Below are 17,114 nucleotides of genomic sequence, written 5' to 3'. Positions count from 1 at the left end.
CTCAGTTTCTTCGTTAGAAGATACAAATGAAAATCCCTCCCTTTGGGGTTATTAAAAAAATTGAAGAGGGTTGGATTTATGGTTAACTAAATTAACTGCATCAGTCATTACCATCCTGCTGCTGCTTGACATTAACATTCTTGAGATCCTAGGTTCTTTTGCATCCAGTTCCTGGGTGGTTCCCAGTTTCCTTCTCATGTGCTCTGCTTTCTTGGTTTCCTGCTCTTGAATGGTCCTCCCACCCCACCCACTGCTTGACCCAGCAGACCCAGCCTGAGCATCCAATTGACAGCATCCAGAATCCTGCTCTTCTTCTCTTTTATTGTCTACTCCTAAGGTGGTAAGTGCAGGGTAAGGTTGCCCTCACCCCATCCTAAGGTGCTACATTTTCCATTGTCTGGATTCTTCTTCCTGAGTCCATTGTAGCCGCAGAGTTTCATCTGGAGAGAGAAGAATCTGGGTTTAGTGGATTTCTTGCAGCAGTCATGAGATCTTGCCCATCAAACTCCCTAGAATCTACCCACTCAGACCCTCTGCCTCCCAGGCCAGTGCAGCCACCTCCTTGCCTCTGCCCAGGCTCACATCTGCGCCCGTTCTGGGTTGGAGGGTTCTGGCTGTGTCTATGTTCCCTCTCTGAGCTCCCTGGGCTTCGGCAGTTCTGCCTCTTGGCCTCTAGCCACTGACACCAGCTGGATGTCACTGGAGACCTATTGTCTTTGGATGACATGGTAGTTCCTGGAGTGGGATGAGATGGCAGAGAGAAGTCAAGAAGGAAGCATGGAGCCAGTGGGTGGTAACAAACTAGAGGGAGTCCCCAACCCTTTCTGAACTTCTGTGTTTCCTGTTCTATACAATATGAGCCTTGGGCTCTGGGATGTTTAGGGCCTCTCTTACCTGTTGCTGATGAAATGATCTAATGGGATTGGAAGGTTGAGAAATGGAATTTGCCAAGAGGCAGGACAGTGAGATGATGGCCTGGTGTCCTCACCAGGCTGCAGTGGTATCACTGTCATTTTTGCAGAGCCCTTAATGGCCTTGTGATCCCTAAAGGAACCTCCTGTGTGGTCCAATATATGAACCTTAGTGTTTATGGGTTTCTCAATGACCAAGGTCAAGTCTGTGGAGCCTGAAAGTGTTGTGGGATGAGGGTCCCCACTCCCCAGGCTTCCCACACCAGCTCTCACTGTGCTGCTGCTCATCTTCTATGTCCTCTTCAGGTTCTGGGTGGGAGTCAGACCTCAGGTATCTTCCTTGGCTATAATACTCCCTGCGTTGCAGATCGATTTGCTCCAATGGAATGGGGGTTGAAGCTGAGGGGAACTGATTTCTGCAGCTAGAGGAATCTGAGGAATCACCCAAAGCAATCTGAGTCATGGTCATTTGGTGTGTCCATGCCTCCCAGGTATATACGGTGGGCCTTACCAGAGGGGAGAAGCTCAACTCCCAGGTTCTCATGTCGTTTTCTTCCGTTACCAACCCTCATCTTTTAGAAAATCTTTAGGGACCTTTTCATCCCTCATGGTTCTCTTGGACTTTGTGTTCTTCAGCAGCCAGCTAGCTATGGGGGCTATCCTGAATGGGACCCCATTCCAATGATCTCCTTTCCTCCCTGGGGTCACCACCCAGCACTGCTTCCCTACTAGACAGCAGGGCTGTGGGCCAGTGCCCACTGAGGAATAATATGGTGGAGAAGTGAGGAAGAGAAAGTCCAAGAGGACCGTGGGTTAGAACAGGCTCTGGACTACAACCCTCTTGAGTCTCTGGAGTCTCCCATCACTAACCCTTGACATCTAGGACGGGTCTCGAGGCGAGCATGTCAGTTTCATCATTGACTCTTTTGGCTAGTCCTCCTGCCCAGCATCTCTCCACAGGCCTGGGCTTTGGCTCTATCGTCACACCTCTAACACCACTGCTGATGCTGGCACTACAGCTGTCCTCATCATGTTCCAAGGGCAGGTTTTTCTGAGACTTGAGGAACTTCCCTTCAGTGTAGTGTGTCTTACGGTGCTTGTCAAAATTACAGGAGTCTGTGGGCCAGTGTGAGAGCTTGGCTTTGCTGTCAGGCTCTCGCTGAAGGTTTGCTCCACCTCCCCTTTCCTTTCAGTGCCCACCCTGCATCTCACGTGTCTTGGAAAAGTTGTCTGCAGCTCCTGAGCTTCTATTGTCACCATACTGGAGGACCTTGGGGAGGAAATTGTCCATTGTTGCAAACCTGAAGGGGAGGGAGACTAGTTGGGGACACCGAAGGGAGAGAACAACAATGGGGGCATGTGGTAGATGATACCAAGCTGGCTGATCCCCCCCAGATCAGTCTTAGTCAGACCTGATGGGAATTGTGGTACCTCCCATTTTGCAGGCCAAAAAAGCAGAGGTGCCTCAGGCCCAAGTTCAAAGGCAAAGGAGGAGAAGACCTCAAACCTCAACTGATCTCTAAAAGGACTCTCACCTCTCTTCTAGCACTTCAGGAGTCACCTTGACGGAGGACCCTGCCAACAGGTCCTCATCACTGTCCTGCAGTCTGCAGAGGAGGGGATATCAGGCAATGTCTAGTTCCTGAGGCTTCTCTGCTTCCTCCCCTGCCCCCCTTATTAGAATGGAAAGAGTCTAGGCTAACAAATTGAGGCTGAGGTCACCTGCGGTAGGGGGTGCTGGGTTCGTCCACCTTCATAAAGCCATAGTCCTTATCAGAAGGGTGATAAGTGGCCAGGATATTCATCTCATCCCAGCGCTGAGCCTTTTTCCTGGGATGAAGAGAGTACACAGAAGAGGAGGAGACAGACCTTCTAGTGACCTTCCTCCTCACAGCCTTCCCTCATTTTTTTGGTCATTCAAAAACCTTTTTTTTTTACACCCCCTTTTACAGGCTTTAGGTAGGGTGAAACCCAAAGATAATTATGGTACCATTTGGCCAGGATTTATGGGGCATCTGCTGCTCTCCCAAAGGCCTGAAACAACAGATCTCCCACCCAACTACCTTCATCTAGTCTCACTTCTATTTCTGAGGACTCTGCCCCTTCCCTCATGGCTCCGCCCCCTCCGGCGTCCCGAACTCCTCCCTCCAGTCTCTGGGCTTTCTGTCCCCAGAGCCAGACTCCTTACTTATCCACACAGGGGGATTTCTGCATCAGGATGGAGCTGCTGTCTTTTAGGATGCTCCTGGGCCGGTCCTCACAGGGACCAGAGTGCAAACAAGTTGACCCAGAGTGCAGACCACAGCCTGAGGTGTACATTCTGGAGCCCCCGGGCCCGGCACATGAAGTCCTGGGTAAGCAGGATCCAGGGCAGGGAATGTTGACTGCATCAGGGGATGGGCTGAACTCAAGGTGGCCCGCAACCTCCCCAGGCTGCTGACTGAGCTCAGAAGTGGGGGCCACTACCCGCTCGGTGGGATGGCTTGAACCAGGACTGCGAACCACATTGCACCCCGAGTGCGAGGGGGGCTCAGAACCATTAGGCGAGGCTACTCTGAAGGGCAATCTGGTGTCTGCCTCGACTCCTCTGACCCCTCCGGCCACTCCCCTGGTAACCACTCCAGGTGATTCTCCATTGAAGCCTCTAGCAGGTCCCAGGGAACCCTGCCTCTCCATGGCCCCACCAGGGGGCCACTCTCAGCTACCCCACCCCGCCTTCCAGTTCCACATAGCCCCGCCCCGAGCCACGCCCCCTACGCGGTGGGCGGGGAACGCTCCGGCTCGGACCCGGTCCCCTCCTCTTCTGCTCCTTAGAGCCGCGGTGGACGGAATCAAGACTCTATTTAAGAGATCTCAGGCTTGGGAGTCACTCCGCTCGCCTTTCCCTTTTTATGCCACCCAATGTCTTTGTCTTTGCAACTTGTTCCCGCCTTTCTCCATCACCGCCCTCACCAAATGAGCTAATCATAGCCAGGGGGTTTGACCAGGGGGCGTGAACCCCTAATTGTGACGTCACAGCCTTCCGACTTAGCGGGAGACCTCAGCAACCTCGGAGAGTTGGGCTAGGGTTTTGCTAGTGGCGTGGCGGAATCTTTTGGAGTCGTTAGCGCTGTAATTTGAAACTGCCTGCCGATGTGTCTGGACTCTATTTGTGGATTTAAAGTCTAAAGAGTTTGATTGAAAGAGTTCATTCTGGGCTTGACATGAAATATCCCCACCCCCAGCCCCAAATCGTCTCCCGTTGCTTCTCAGGAAAAGTGTGATGCAAAGTAGGGAGACTGCGACACTTTTGATCACAAAGGTGTGGAGGGCAGAGACTTTCATTTATAGAACTACAGTTTCTCTGTGCCCCCTGGTCACCCGTTTATAGCTCTTTAAAGCGTGTAGCGGGTAGAGAACACTCTCACCCCTTGCCGTAAAGCGAATAGTTCAATATATCGCTTCCCCTGGCGAGGGCGGGGTTGTCGGTTCTACTGTCGCAAAGCGCGTCTGGCGCCATAAACCTTCGGTCGTAAAGATGCTTGTGGCGGACTTTTCTTCTTTCCACTGTCGCAAAAGCTCCCTGTCTTAGTCTTCATCCCTTTCTGAGCCACTCCGTCATCTCACCGTGCCGTAAAGCGAGCCTCCCGACCCCGTCGTCCTTCTGTTCCCCGTGTGGTAGTCATTAGTTCCCAGTCCGGGATGCTTCATTGCCTGATAGTGCCGTAAAGCATATCTGGTCCCAGCCCCCGGTCGTATTCCCTCAGGGTGTCTGTCCTTCGCCGTTGCCACGGTGCCGCCAAGCGCGGCTGTCGCGCGGCCCGGGTGTCAGCGGCGATGGCGGCGGGGTCGGGTGGGAGTGGGGGCTCTGGGGGAGGCCCCGGGCCAGGACCCGGCGGGGGTGGGGGCCCCTGCGGGAGCGGCCCAGGACCGGGGTCCAGCGGGGGTCTCGGCAGCGGCGGGGAGCTGCACCCGCGCACAGGGCGCTTGGTGAGCCTCTCGGCCTGTGGGCGTACAGCGCGGCGGCAGCAGCCGGGCCAGGAGTTTAACCACGGGCTGGTATTGAGCCGGGAACCCTTGCGCGATGGACGCGTCTTCACCGTCCGCATCGATCGCAAGGTGCAGAGCTGGGACCACGGAACCGACATGTGGAGATGGCGGGAGGGGAACAGGGGAAGATGGGGTAGGACAGCCAGAAAGCCCACATAACTGGGTACCGAGAGGGAACCGACAGATTGTAGGACACTAAGAGATGGGCAGGAGGAGAGCATGAAGCAGAAGCATTCAGTCTGGAGGAGACAAGGTGAGAGCTTGAGTTTCCTTAACACTCAGAAGCAAGGAGAGGGACACCCGCTCACCTACTAGAATGACTGGGGAACAGGTCTCCCGGCCCAATATCTTGGTGGGTGGACGATGGAGAGATATCAGATATGTGATGAGAGGAGGGAGGAATACCAAGAAAAGAACAAACCACTGAAGGACAGTGGTTTCTCAGGTAGAGCCAGAAAGGTGTGTGATTTACTTGTCTTACAGAGAATTTGGGAGGAGAGTGAATCTGGGTGGAGCCTGATCCTAGAAGAGAATCAGACCAGGAAGAAGAGTGATATACAAGAGCAAAAGGCGTGGGCATAGGAAGCATGTGGTGGTTGAAGAGCCGTAGAGACCTAGAGAAGTTAGAGGAGGTAGGAAGCTGAAACCGGAGAATTTAACCTGCTTAGTGTTTACCATACTAAGCACCTGAGTACAGGGCAGAGTTGCTAGGAGAGAGCAGGCCCAAATAATTAGAGGCAGGGTCCAGACTTATAGGTCTTTTTTTCTGGATTAGTGCCTCAGAGGTGGTGAGAGGGGAGCAGAGTGACCTGTGGAATGGGTTTTCCTAGAGGTGGAGACCCAGTGATGGCCCATCCTAAATCTCTCTATACCACCCCCATCATAGGTCAACTCTTGGAGCGGCTCCATTGAAATTGGAGTGACATCGTTGGACCCCAGTGTGCTGGATTTCCCAAGCAGTGCTACGGGGCTTAAGGGGGGCTCGTGGGTAGTGTCAGGCTGCTCGGTGCTGAGGGATGGGCGCTCTGTGCTGGAAGAGTATGGCCAGGACTTGGACCAGCTTGGCGAAGGGGACCGTGTGGGTGTGGAGCGAACCGTTGCTGGAGAGCTGCGGCTCTGGGTGAATGGGCGGGATTGTGGTGTGGCTGCCACAGGCCTGCCCGCCCGTGTATGGGCTGTTGTGGACCTTTACGGCAAGTGCACCCAGATCACCGTGTTACCCCCTGAGCCAGGCTTCAGCCCCCCTACTCCCATCCCTACACCTCCCCTGGAGCCTTTGGCCCCCCCTGAAGATTCTGCCTTGACGGAACAGGGGACCTCTGGGGATGAAGGTGAGAGAACACAGGGCCATGGTGGAGGGGTGAGGCAGTGGGTGTGGTTACAGGGTGGGGCAAATGCGGTAGTGATCAAGGCTGGGTGTGGGCAGGACCTTTCAGACCCTGAGTCTGTTACTGGGGAGATCAGGGGCTAGAGGAGAGGGTCTCCTGGATATGGGCCCTGAAGCAAGGGCTTTACGGCAAGTGCACCCAGATCACTGTGTTATTCCCCTCCCATCCTACCTGGTCCCCAGCCTTCATGGTGTCCCCAGCGCAGGCCCGACCGGAGACGTTTCCTAACAGCCTTGAGTCGCATAATGGTGAGGGCTTTGGGGAGGCTGTGGGAAGGGGAATGGGCAATGAGGGAGGGGCCTCAGGAGTGGGGTAGGGAGAGAGAGAGTATAGAGCTTCATTTTGGCCCTTCTCCATTCTCCTGATGTAGACTTTGCCAGCATGGAGCTCTCTGAGGTGGTGAGCAACGCCATCCTGTCTGCCTACAATGGGGGGCTCCTGAATGTGAACCTGAGCTCCCCACCCTCAGGGGATGGGCTGGGATCTAGTGGTGCTGCCACCTCGCCTATCCTTACTTCGAATGACGCTCTGCTCTTTCATGAGAAGTGTGGGACCCTCATCAAACTCAGCAACAATAATAAGACAGCTGAGCGCCGGAGGCCCCTGGATGAATTTAACAACGGGGTCGTCATGACAAACCGACCACTTCGGGACAATGAGATGTTTGAGGTGTGCAAGATCCTGGTTTGGCTGGTGCCCCACCCTCTAGGAGCTAAAGATGGGGCTCAACCCTTGATGCCAAGAGGGTGGAGTCTTGGGAAGAACCAAGGGGTTCCCTTCTCTGCACTTAACTTCTCTGCTCCTTCTGTTTATCGTCACTCAATCCCAGATCCGGATAGACAAGCTTGTAGATAAGTGGTCAGGCTCTATTGAGATTGGTGTCACCACCCACAACCCCAACAGCCTGGAGTACCCAGCCACCATGACCAACCTCCAGTCAGGTACCAGCCCTGGGCAGCATGGGACACACAGGCCTGGGGTTACTGAGGTGAAGGAAACCCATACCCTAACCAGGTATCCATTTTTGCTCAGGCACCATCATGATGAGCGGCTGTGGGATCCTAACCAATGGCAAGGGCACCCGCCGGGAGTACTGTGAATTTAGTCTGGATGAGCTGCAGGTGAGGATGGGGCACAGTGTTTTGGGTGATTCCAAGGGAAGGTCTGGGTACTTTGTGACCCTGCTTGGGTACCACATAAAGGTCTTTTCTGTGGCCTAGAGCAAATCCCTTTGTGTTTGTATGAGGTCCCTTCTGAAAAGGCAGGGTTGCCCAATACCCAATAGGCTCTAAAATGAGCCTACTGGTAGCACATTTTTTTTTCCTTTTTCTTTTTCCTTTTTTTTTTTTTTTTTTTTTGCAGTGTGCAGATCAAACCCAGGGTTTTACAGATGCTAGGCAAGCATTCTACTACTGAGCTACATCCAAAGCCCCTGTAGCAGTTATTATGTATAGGGAAATTTAAAAGTTGCTTTAGTTAGCATTTTTCCTGCTATTGCGGCTGTGACCAGAAGACCTGACAACAATTTTAGAGGAGGAAGTTTATTTGGGAGCTCACGGTTTCAGAGTCCATAGATGGCCCACTCCATTGCTCTAGGCCAGAAGGGAGGCAGAATATCACAGTGGAAGAGTGGCAGAGGAAAGCAATTAGGAGCATGGCAATAGGAAGCAGAGAGACTAAGCTCTGCTCACAAAATATATACCCTAAAGGCATGCCCCCAATTACCCATCTTCTCCAGCTATATCCTACCTGCCTGAAACAGTACTCATTAATCTCTATCAGGGGATTAATACACTACGGTTTTCATAACTATCATTTCACCTCTAAACTTCCTTTTTTTAAAATATATTTTTAGTTATAGATGGACACAATACCTTTATTTTTATGTGGTGCTGAGGATCGAACCCAGTGCCTCATATGTGCAAGGCTTGCGTTCTACCACTGAGCCACAGCCACAGCCCTCTAAACTTTCTTTTACTGTCTTATACATGACTTTTGAGGGGACATTTAATATTAAACCATAACAGAAGTTGATGTTTGTAAAATGGTTTAACTCTGTTCTTGACTTATATTGAGCATTCAGGAAATGTTGAAATTGCCATGTTTGGGAAACAGGGACCCAAGACCTGCCCTGCCTTTCCTCTAGGGTACTGAGACTCATGTGAATATCTTTGGGAAATGATTCCTGTGGAAAAGTGAGATGAGAAGGCCCCAGGATTCTCTGTAGCTAGGTTCCATTCTGAGTTATTTTTCTGCTTTTAATAGGAGGGTGACCACATTGGCCTCACAAGGAAGTCCAATTCTGCTCTACACTTCTTCATTAATGGCATCGATCAGGGTAAGGGGATGCTCAGAGTAGGCTTCTGGCCCAGCACTATCATGGGGTCCAGACCTCATTCTTCTGCCTCTCTGGTGCTTGCTTTTCTTATGTTTGATTCTTTTGCCCTTATTTTCCTCTGCCACAGGTGTGGCTACCCCATTGACACCCCCAGTGGTGTATGGTGTGGTGGACTTGTATGGGATGGCTGTGAAAGTCACCATTGTTCATAACAACAACCACTCTGATCGACTCCGCCGGAACAATGCCATTCTGCGGGCGCTATCTCCTGAGGGTGCTCTCCGACGTGCTGCTCCTGCTGCCCAGGCAGAACCTGAGCGCCTGCTTTTCCACCCCAATTGTGGGCAGAAGGCAGCCATTACCCACGAGGGACGCACTGCCCTGAGGCCCCAGTATGGCCCATGGGTGGGGAGAAGCCTGCAGAAGAGGCTCTAATGGAATTGGGGGTGGGGGGTGGGATGGTGATGGGGGAAGCAAAAGGAATCTTGTCTGGGAAGTCCTAGACAGAAAGGTGGGAAGCCTCCCAGATCATGAGGTCTGGTTGGTTGGCTTGGGGCAGTGGATGATGGGTAGGTGTGACTGGGCTAAGCCTTGGCATATTCAAGAGTAGGTATTAGAATCTGAACTTCTCTTTGCTGTGTTCTCAGTGCCACTGATGACTTCAATCATGGAGTGGTGCTCAGCAGTAGAGCCCTACGGGATGGAGAGGTATTCCAGGTGCGCATCGACAAGATGGTGGACAAATGGGCTGGCTCCATTGAGATTGGTGTGACTACTCACAACCCTGCCTACCTCCAGTTGCCCTCCACCATGACCAACTTGCGCTCTGGTGAGTTCCCAAGATATTATATATAGGGCAAAACTGCTAGGATAGGGGTCCTAGAGAATAAGTTATTCCTGCAGCTCTGACCCTTGTTCTCCAGCCGCTTTCTTCCTTATCACACGTATGATGATTTGTCCAGTGGCTGGGGAGTGCCACAAAGGCAGGGCCTGTCGTTACCTTTGGAAACTGCAGTTCTTCTTGTCCACTGAGAAGAAAGCCAAATCTCAAAGGAAAGCCATAGTGTGCTTTTAGTTTAGAGGAGTCTCATGGAGGATGCTTTGTAAAGGAAAGGAGCCCTGCCTTGCCCCTCATGTACTCTGCCATTCCTTTTTCTTGTAGGAACCTGGATGATGACTGGGAATGGGGTGATGCACAACGGGACAACCATCCTGGATGAATATGGACACAACCTGGACCGCCTCAAGGTGGGAGAGTGGGTACATTGCCTGGGCGCAGCAGAAAGGGAGCCAGCAAGGTGGGGTGGATGCAGAACCATCCCAGGCTGGAACTCTGCCTGACTCCTCACTCCAGCCCCAACTTCTTCCAAGGCAGGGGACACGGTGGGTGTGGTGCGGCGAGAAGATGGGACTCTTCACTTCTTTGTCAATGGAATGACTCAGGGTCCTGCTGCCTGGAATGTACCCCCAGGCGTCTATGCTGTTGTTGATCTCTATGGCCAGGCAGCTCAGGCCACCATTGTGGATGACATAGGTGAGAGCCCAGCTGGGCTAGGGCAGGAGGTGAGGGTGGCCATAGGAGGCCTTAGCAAGCCTTAGAGACACCTGGAAACCTAACAGGTGGTGTCCATTCCTGCAGAGGTGCCTCCAGTCCCTGAGCCACTCCCTGAGGGAAACAACCAGGTATCTCCAAGCTCCCCATCCTCAGGGGCTGGAGGTTCTGACCTACGCTTCCACCAGCTGCATGGAAGTAATGCCGTCATTACTAACGGAGGTCGTACTGCACTTCGGCACAACTGCCGCAGCGAGTTCAATGATGCCATTGTCATTTCCAACCGGTCAGTCCCTGAACTTTTATATTCCCACTATCCTTCTGCTTCCCTAAGTGGGACCTCAATGACTGCCACTTTCCCTGGCAGGGCCCTTCGGGATGGAGAGCTGTTTGAAATTGTCATTCAGAAGATGGTGGACCGCTGGTCAGGCTCCATTGAAGCTGGTGAGAGGGGTTATCTATGTGAGGGTTAGGGCATGTGGATGCATGTATCCTGGAGAGTTAGCTTTGACCTTTCCTTGCTTCTTCCCAGGAGTTACTGCTATTCGACCCGAAGACCTCGAATTCCCCAACACCATGACAGACATTGACTATGATACATGGATGCTGAGGTTGGGTTGCCTTCTCTTGGGACCAGTTTGGTGGGGCTCAGTGGAGCTGGCTAGGTTCAGGGAATCAGGATTTGGGCCTATAATGGTTACCAACAATGGCAGACTTAGGGGATATGACTGCCTCTTCGGTTAAATTTTGGGAATCCCTCTCCAGTCTTCAGGAGCTCCATCCTCCTTCCTTTTAGGGGAGTCTTTGCTTTTCCTTGGGGAGATCTCAGGGCAAGGAGGACAGAATTATATGTTGGGCCAAGATCAAGACGTATTCCTCCCCCACATCCAAGGCACTGAAGAGCTCTTTATTTATTTATTTTTTTTTGTTACTGAGGATTGAACCCACGGGCACTTAACCACTGAGCCACATCCCCAGCCCTTTTTTATATTTCATTTAGAGATAGGGTCTCTGGTAAGTTGCTTATAGCCTCACTACATTGCTGTGACTGGCTTTGAACTTGCAATTCTGCCTCACCCTCCTGAGCAGCTGGGATTACAGGCAGGTGCCACTCACTGCTCCTGGCTGACTGGAGGGTTCTGACATGCAGAAACTGAGCAGGAGGCCATGTGGGGATGAAGCAAGGAAGTTGACCCACCCCTTCTGCTGTTCCACAGTGGTACAGCCATCATGCAAGATGGTAACACAATGCGCAACAACTATGGGTGTGACCTGGATGCACTGGGCACAGGTGCACGCATTGGCATGATGCGAACTGCCAAGGGTGATCTGCACTACTTCATCAATGGCCAGGACCAAGGCGCTGCCTGCTCAGGATTGCCTCCGGGTAAAGGTGACTACTCTGTGGCTTCTGGCCAGCCACCCTCAGCTCAGGCTGCCTGGGCTCTCAGGTTTCTGACACCCTCCTTTCCTATGCAGAGGTGTATGCAGTAGTAGATCTCTATGGCCAATGTGTCCAAGTGTCTATCACCAATGCCACCGGCCCCATGGACAATAGCCTGGCGACCAGCAACACTGCCACTGAGAAGTCATTCCCCTTACACTCCCCAGGTACCTACTGTGGGCCTGAAGGATCCTGTTCAAGAATGCTACAGGATATGGGAGGGAACAGCCCCATAGGATAAGCAGTTAGGAGGGTTGGGGAGTATACCTGGAACATAGAACCTGGATACTTCCATGCCACCCAGGGGCTGCATACCATGCCTTAGCCATTCCAGGTTTGGAAATGATTCTTGTGGTGAAAAGACAGGTCAGGAGGTTCTGAGGAGTAATGATGGAGGAAGCCTCATTGTCTACTTGCTGTTTCATCTTAAAAGTTTTACTCTCTATACTATTTGAACTTGCTGTCCTAATCTTACTCCTTTCTCTATCCATAGTGGCTGGTGTGGCTCACCGATTTCATAGTACTTGTGGCAAGAATGTCACTCTAGAGGAGGATGGCACAAGGGCAGTGCGTGCCACTGGCTATGCTCACGGCCTTGTCTTCAGCACGAAGGAGCTCAAGGCAGAGGAAGTTTTTGAGGTGGGCTGTGGAGATGGGTGGGGTGCTACTGGCCCATCATCACAGCCAACTAATGTTTTCTTTCTCATAGGTAAAAGTGGAAGAGCTAGATGAGAAATGGGCAGGTTCCCTCCGGCTGGGACTGACCACACTGGCACCAGGGGAAATGGGACCTGGAGCAGGCAGTGGCCCAGGGCTGCCTCCTTCCCTGCCAGAGCTCCGGACCAAGACCACCTGGATGGTCTCCAGCTGTGAAGTGAGGCGTGATGGGCAGCTCCAGAGGATGAACTATGGCCGGAATCTAGAGAGACTTGGGGTGAAACACCTGACTCTGGAGCAGCTGGTGAGGGATTGGGAATGGAGTGTCAGAGAGAGGTGGGCTGAGCATTTGTCTTTTTCCCACGTTGGACCTAGGTGGGTAGCCGTGTAGGCATTCGTCGAGGAGCAGATGACACAATGCACATCCTGGTAGATGGAGAGGACATGGGGCCTGCAGCCACTGGCATTGCCAAGGTACACACCTAATAGCTTCCTTGGGTCCTGAGAGTGGGCTCTGGGGTGGAAGCTTTGTGCTGATCTTTGACTTTCTGAGTCTTATATTTCTAGAACGTGTGGGCTGTATTGGATCTATATGGGCCAGTACGCAGTGTGTCCATTGTCAGTTCCACAAGGCTGGAGGAGCCAGAAGGCACCCAACCTCCTTCCCCCAGCTCAGACACCGGCAGTGAAGGCGAGGAGGATGACGAGGGCGAGGATCATGGCCTGGGTGTAAGAGGCTACCGCAGGGGCTGCTGGCCAATTAATGGCCATTGGACACCAGATTCTCCAATTGCAGGGCAGAGGCTCACACTTGAGCTCTGTGTGTGCTCCAGTGGGGTGGATCAGGCCTGCCATTGGCCCCTCATGCAGCATCGTCTCTTCTTCCACACCAGGGCCAGAATCAAGTTGGTATTATGCCTGTAGCCTTTGAGTTCCTGGAGAACCATGGGAAGAATATCCTCTTGTCCAACGGAAACCGTACAGCTACACGGGTGGCCAGTTATAATCAGGGCATCGTTGTCATCAGCCAGCCCCTGGTGCCCCAGCTGCTAGTCCAGGTGTGCTCTGCCTCCATGTTCCCAGCTCCTCTTGCTCCAGCCATGAACTACCCTCCGGGAAAGGGCCTTTCTGCTGCAAACCAAAAGATATGTCAAAAGTTAGCCAGGTCAATGAAGCCCTTAGTAGCAAGAATCCTTATAGAGGTGATAGTAAGACCAAGGCTTAAAGAGGGGAGAGAGGGGGCTGGGATTGTGGCTCAGCGGTAGAGTGCTCGCCTAGCACGGGTGGGCGGGACCCAGGTTCGATCCTCAGCACCACATAAAAATAAAGGTGTTGTGACCATCTACATCTAAAAGTAAATAAATAAATATTTTTAAAAAAGAGGGGAGGGAGGGGGACTGGGGTTGTAGCTCAGTGGTTGAGGGCTTGCCTGGCATGCGTGAGGATGCCAATAAAGATATTGTGTCCATCTACAACTAAAAAAACAATATTAAAAAAATATGACTTTATAGTTTCTGGTCTCTCCAAGAATCAGAAAGGACAGTGACCCAGGCCACTCTTTGGGAAGTATATTCCCTTCCTGGCTGGGGTGAGATCCTTGTTCTGCAGTGCAGGTAGGTGGCCTCTGCCCAGAAGGCTGTGATTGTGGAGTAGTTCCTTCTCCTGTAGGTGCGGATAGACTTCCTGAACCGACAGTGGACATCCTCCCTTGTCCTGGGAGTCATCACCTGCCCACCTGAGAGGCTCAACTTCCCTGCTTCTGCCTGTGCCCTCAAACGGGCAGCCTGGCTACTGCGGGGTCGTGGTGTCTTCCACAATGGTCTCAAGGTGAGTGAGGGAGAAGTGAGAGTCAGGTCTCTTGAGTAGGGAGGAGTTGGACAAAAGGAAGAAGTAGAACTCATAGTCCTGGTTGTAGGATAGCAGATCCAAAGAGGGTGGAAGTTGGTGGGGGGCAGGGGCGAGGGTATGAGTGTCCTTATCTGGTCAGTCTCAGCCCTACTGCTTCCTCCTATGCAGTTGACAGTATTACAGTTATTGAAGTGGGGGTAGAGCCTAGGCAGTGAGCAAGGTTGGAGACAAAGCCCAGGGACAGAAAACTGAAAGCAGAGTGAAAGGTGGGATATCTGCTGGTGATGGAAGTCTGAAGACAGTAGGTCTCTCCTCCCAGATCTGTGAGAAGTTTGGGCCAAATCTGGACACATGTCCTGAAGGCACCATCCTGGGACTGCGGCTAGACAGCTCTGGAGGACTGCATCTCCATGTCAATGGGGTGGACCATGGGGTAGCTGTGCCAGATGTGCCCCAGCCTTGTCATGCACTTGTGGACCTCTATGGGCAGTGTGAGCAGGTTAGTGGCAATGGGGGAGGCAGTGCCTGGGAGACTGGGAAGTTTGAGGTACATAAATCAGCAGCCCTTGGGGGTTGAGAAAGCTTTGGCTGACCACCCCTTTCCTCTACAGGTGACAATTGTGAGCCCTGAACCAGGGGCTGCCAGTGGAAAGAGTGCTGGAACCCAAGGGGACATGGAAAAAGCAGACATGGTGGATGGTGTGCCAACCTGAAGGGACCAAGATCCTACACCCCCACCTGCCCCATTCCAATCCTTCTAGCCCAGCTTCTGTGACCTCTGCCCCCTCTATTCCCTCAGGTATTAAAGAGAGCGTGTGCTGGGGTCCACAGCCTGCTGCTAGCCCTCTAAAGAGTTGCGAGTATCATGCCCTTTGCTCCCGCTTCCAAGAACTGCTGCTGCTTCCTGGTGAGTCCCTGCCCCCCAGAATTTGCCTCATTTCTATGGCCAGCTGGAGGGCAGCAGCAGGACCCAGGGTGGGAACCATAGCACCAAGCTGGACACTCACTGTCCCACAGAGGATTATTTCATACCTCCGCCGAAACGTAGCCTGTGCTACTGTGAGTCTTGTCGGAAGCTTCGAGGAGATGAGACCCACAGGCGCCGAGGGGAGCCTCCCCGGGAATACGCCCTGCCCTTTGGCTGGTGCAGGTTCAACCTCAGGTATGTATGAGCCAAAGCCATACATGTTCTCTATTGCTTTTTGCCCTCATAAGAGAGTCCCAGCGGGTGCATATAAAAACTGGTAGAACTTCCTGAGTAGGGAATGACCTTGGGAAGCCAGTGACCTTTGTCCTGTCTGCTTTTGTTCTCTTAGAGTGAATCCCCATCTGGAAGCTGGGACACTAACCAAGAAGTGGCACATGGCATATCATGGGAGCAATGTGGCAGCTGTACGGAGAGTGCTGGACCGAGGGGAGCTGGGAGCAGGTACTGTAGAGCAAGCAGGGACAGGGAACCCTAGCTTGGGGTCCCTGGGAGGAATTATAAGGGCCATCCTGACCCACCCAGCTCTCCTTGCAGGTACTGCCTCCATCCTGAGTTGCCGGCCCTTGAAGGGAGAACCTGGGGTGGGGTTTGAGGAGCCTGGTGAGAACTGTGCGCCTCCCCGGGAGGAGCAGCCCCCTCCAGTGCTGCTTTCCCCCTCCCTTCAATATGCTGGGGCCGAGACCCTAGCCTCCAAAGTGCAGTGAGTACACAAGATGGAGGGGTGGCTCTGGGGTTTTCAACCTAGACGGGGTCCTAGAACCTTGGATCCTCATGATTTGTCTCCCATCTCATACCCTGGCTTGTTAGTTGCTCCTCCACCTGAGCCCTTTCTTTACTCATTCATTGAAGATACCACTTACCACATGATATCTGAGTGAAGGAGAAAGGAATCTTACTCTGTTGTAACTTACCTTCTCTAGAATGTTTATACATAATGAGTCTTTAGGATTTTTAAGGGTGAAAAGTAGTATGGAAACAAAAGGAAAGTGGAGTGAAGCAGATGAGCATTGCGCTTGGAGTGGGCATATTAAATAGGATGTCAGGATAGGCGTTCATTAAAAGGTGAGGTTTGAGCAAAGCTATGAGGAGGGCAGGGAAGGAGATTGCTAAGCAGTCTTTGGGAGGAAAAGCACTGCAAGTAGAAAACTGCTGGAATTTACCACTTAGTGATGAGAATACTTCCAAGGAACAGCAGGCCTGTGTGGTGAGCAGTTAGCAAGGTGGAATGGTGAGGGGGCCAAAGGCCTCACTCTTGGCTTCTACTTTTTGACAGATTCCGGGATCCCAAATCCCAGCGGACACACCAGGCTCAGGTGGCGTTCCAGGTGTGTGTGCGTCCTGGCTCCTACACCCCTGGCCCCCCTTCTGCTGCCCTCAGAGAACCTCCTGACCCTCACTTCAGCCCAGCAGAACTTGAGTGGGTCACTAAGGAGAAGGGGGCCACACTCCTCTATGCGCTGCTGGTGCGGGTGGAATGAAGGGTGAGACACCACTACTACAAGCACAGTTGGGCCTCGGCCCTGGACTCTGAGTGATGACTGCCATCACCTCATTCCAGTGACTCACGGCATGCACAGGTGCTGTCCTAGCAGACGCAGGACAGATTCAGAAAGGAAGTGGAGCACCTCTCCATGTCCAGGTGTCCAGCACAGCTTCCTCTAACGAGAGGGAGCTCGTGGGGAGCCCATTCCAGGCCCTGGGTCCTTCCTTCATGCACTGATTTGGGGAACACGACTCCCTGTTACTCCCCTCCCCAACATCACTTAATTTATTTCCGTTTTTGTTTCTGGTTACTGTGAATCCCAGAGGAGTCTCTCCCTGAGCCCACACGAAGCTGCTTTTTCCGGGGCCATCGGGCGGGAGTGGGGAAGGAAGGGCGGGCGGGGGAAGCCGCGGGCCCTCTGTACAGTTGTTACCGACTGATTTCTAAGGAGCCAATAAATACGGTCTCAGAGCATA

At 52.7% G+C, this 17,114-nt stretch overlaps 2 protein-coding genes across 8 annotated transcripts; one reads left to right on the top strand and one right to left on the bottom strand.

The window, feature by feature from the left end:
• Nucleotides 1–516: 516 nt before the first annotated feature.
• On the bottom strand, nucleotides 517–3,230 carry LOC143410531 (protein phosphatase inhibitor 2-like). The gene is made up of 7 exons (XM_076871397.1): nucleotides 3,100–3,230; nucleotides 2,634–2,741; nucleotides 2,447–2,518; nucleotides 2,124–2,212; nucleotides 1,782–2,027; nucleotides 1,185–1,343; nucleotides 517–584 (listed from the first exon to the last, which is right to left on the bottom strand). The coding sequence occupies exons 1-7, from the start codon at nucleotides 3,228–3,230 to the stop codon at nucleotides 517–519; spliced, it is 873 nt and encodes a 290-aa protein (XP_076727512.1).
• A 1,497-nt stretch (nucleotides 3,231–4,727) lies between these two features.
• Nucleotides 4,728–17,058, top strand: Neurl4 (neuralized E3 ubiquitin protein ligase 4). Of its 7 annotated transcripts, none has more exons than XM_076869363.1 (30): nucleotides 4,728–5,009; nucleotides 5,827–6,271; nucleotides 6,511–6,576; nucleotides 6,699–6,727; nucleotides 6,875–6,997; nucleotides 7,158–7,269; nucleotides 7,361–7,449; nucleotides 8,594–8,666; nucleotides 8,794–9,058; nucleotides 9,314–9,495; nucleotides 9,829–9,914; nucleotides 10,038–10,200; nucleotides 10,306–10,504; nucleotides 10,586–10,662; nucleotides 10,751–10,829; nucleotides 11,436–11,611; nucleotides 11,698–11,829; nucleotides 12,156–12,301; nucleotides 12,372–12,596; nucleotides 12,695–12,793; nucleotides 12,887–13,048; nucleotides 13,213–13,377; nucleotides 13,988–14,146; nucleotides 14,487–14,666; nucleotides 14,779–14,866; nucleotides 14,967–15,074; nucleotides 15,185–15,329; nucleotides 15,484–15,596; nucleotides 15,690–15,855; nucleotides 16,429–17,058. In XM_076869363.1, exons 1-30 carry the CDS (start codon nucleotides 4,728–4,730, stop codon nucleotides 16,631–16,633), a joined length of 4,539 nt encoding a protein of 1,512 aa, XP_076725478.1. In that variant the 3' UTR covers nucleotides 16,634–17,058. The 7 variants fall into 7 exon arrangements, with proteins under 7 accessions (XP_076725478.1, XP_076725480.1, XP_076725477.1 ...); XM_076869365.1 differs by having other exon boundaries at nucleotides 6,699–6,997; nucleotides 16,429–16,480; nucleotides 16,714–17,058; XM_076869362.1 differs by having other exon boundaries at nucleotides 6,699–6,997; nucleotides 11,436–11,605.
• Nucleotides 17,059–17,114: the final 56 nt, after the last annotated feature.

Source organism: Callospermophilus lateralis, chromosome 11 (genome assembly GCF_048772815.1).
Source record: "Callospermophilus lateralis isolate mCalLat2 chromosome 11, mCalLat2.hap1, whole genome shotgun sequence".
NCBI lineage: Eukaryota > Metazoa > Chordata > Mammalia > Rodentia > Sciuridae > Callospermophilus > Callospermophilus lateralis.
The sequence above is the reverse complement of the archived record's forward strand: the minus strand, read 5'-3'. Positions and strand labels throughout refer to the sequence as shown.

Coding starts and splice junctions, on each gene's coding strand:
- LOC143410531 (XM_076871397.1), bottom strand. CDS start 3,230: ATGTACACCTCAGGCTGTGGTCTGCACTCTGGGTCAACTTGTTTGCAC. Junction 2,742..3,099: donor AAATCCCCCTGTGTGGATAA/GTAAGGAGTCTG, acceptor TCTTCATCCCAG/GAAAAAGGCTCAGCGCTGGG. Junction 585..1,184: donor AGAAGATGAGCAGCAGCACA/GTGAGAGCTGGT, acceptor GAACGGGCGCAG/ATGTGAGCCTGGGCAGAGGC.
- Neurl4 (XM_076869361.1), top strand. CDS start 4,728: ATGGCGGCGGGGTCGGGTGGGAGTGGGGGCTCTGGGGGAGGCCCCGGG. Junction 9,059..9,313: donor CGCACTGCCCTGAGGCCCCA/GTATGGCCCATG, acceptor CTGTGTTCTCAG/TGCCACTGATGACTTCAATC. Junction 15,856..16,428: donor ACCCTAGCCTCCAAAGTGCA/GTGAGTACACAA, acceptor ACTTTTTGACAG/ATTCCGGGATCCCAAATCCC.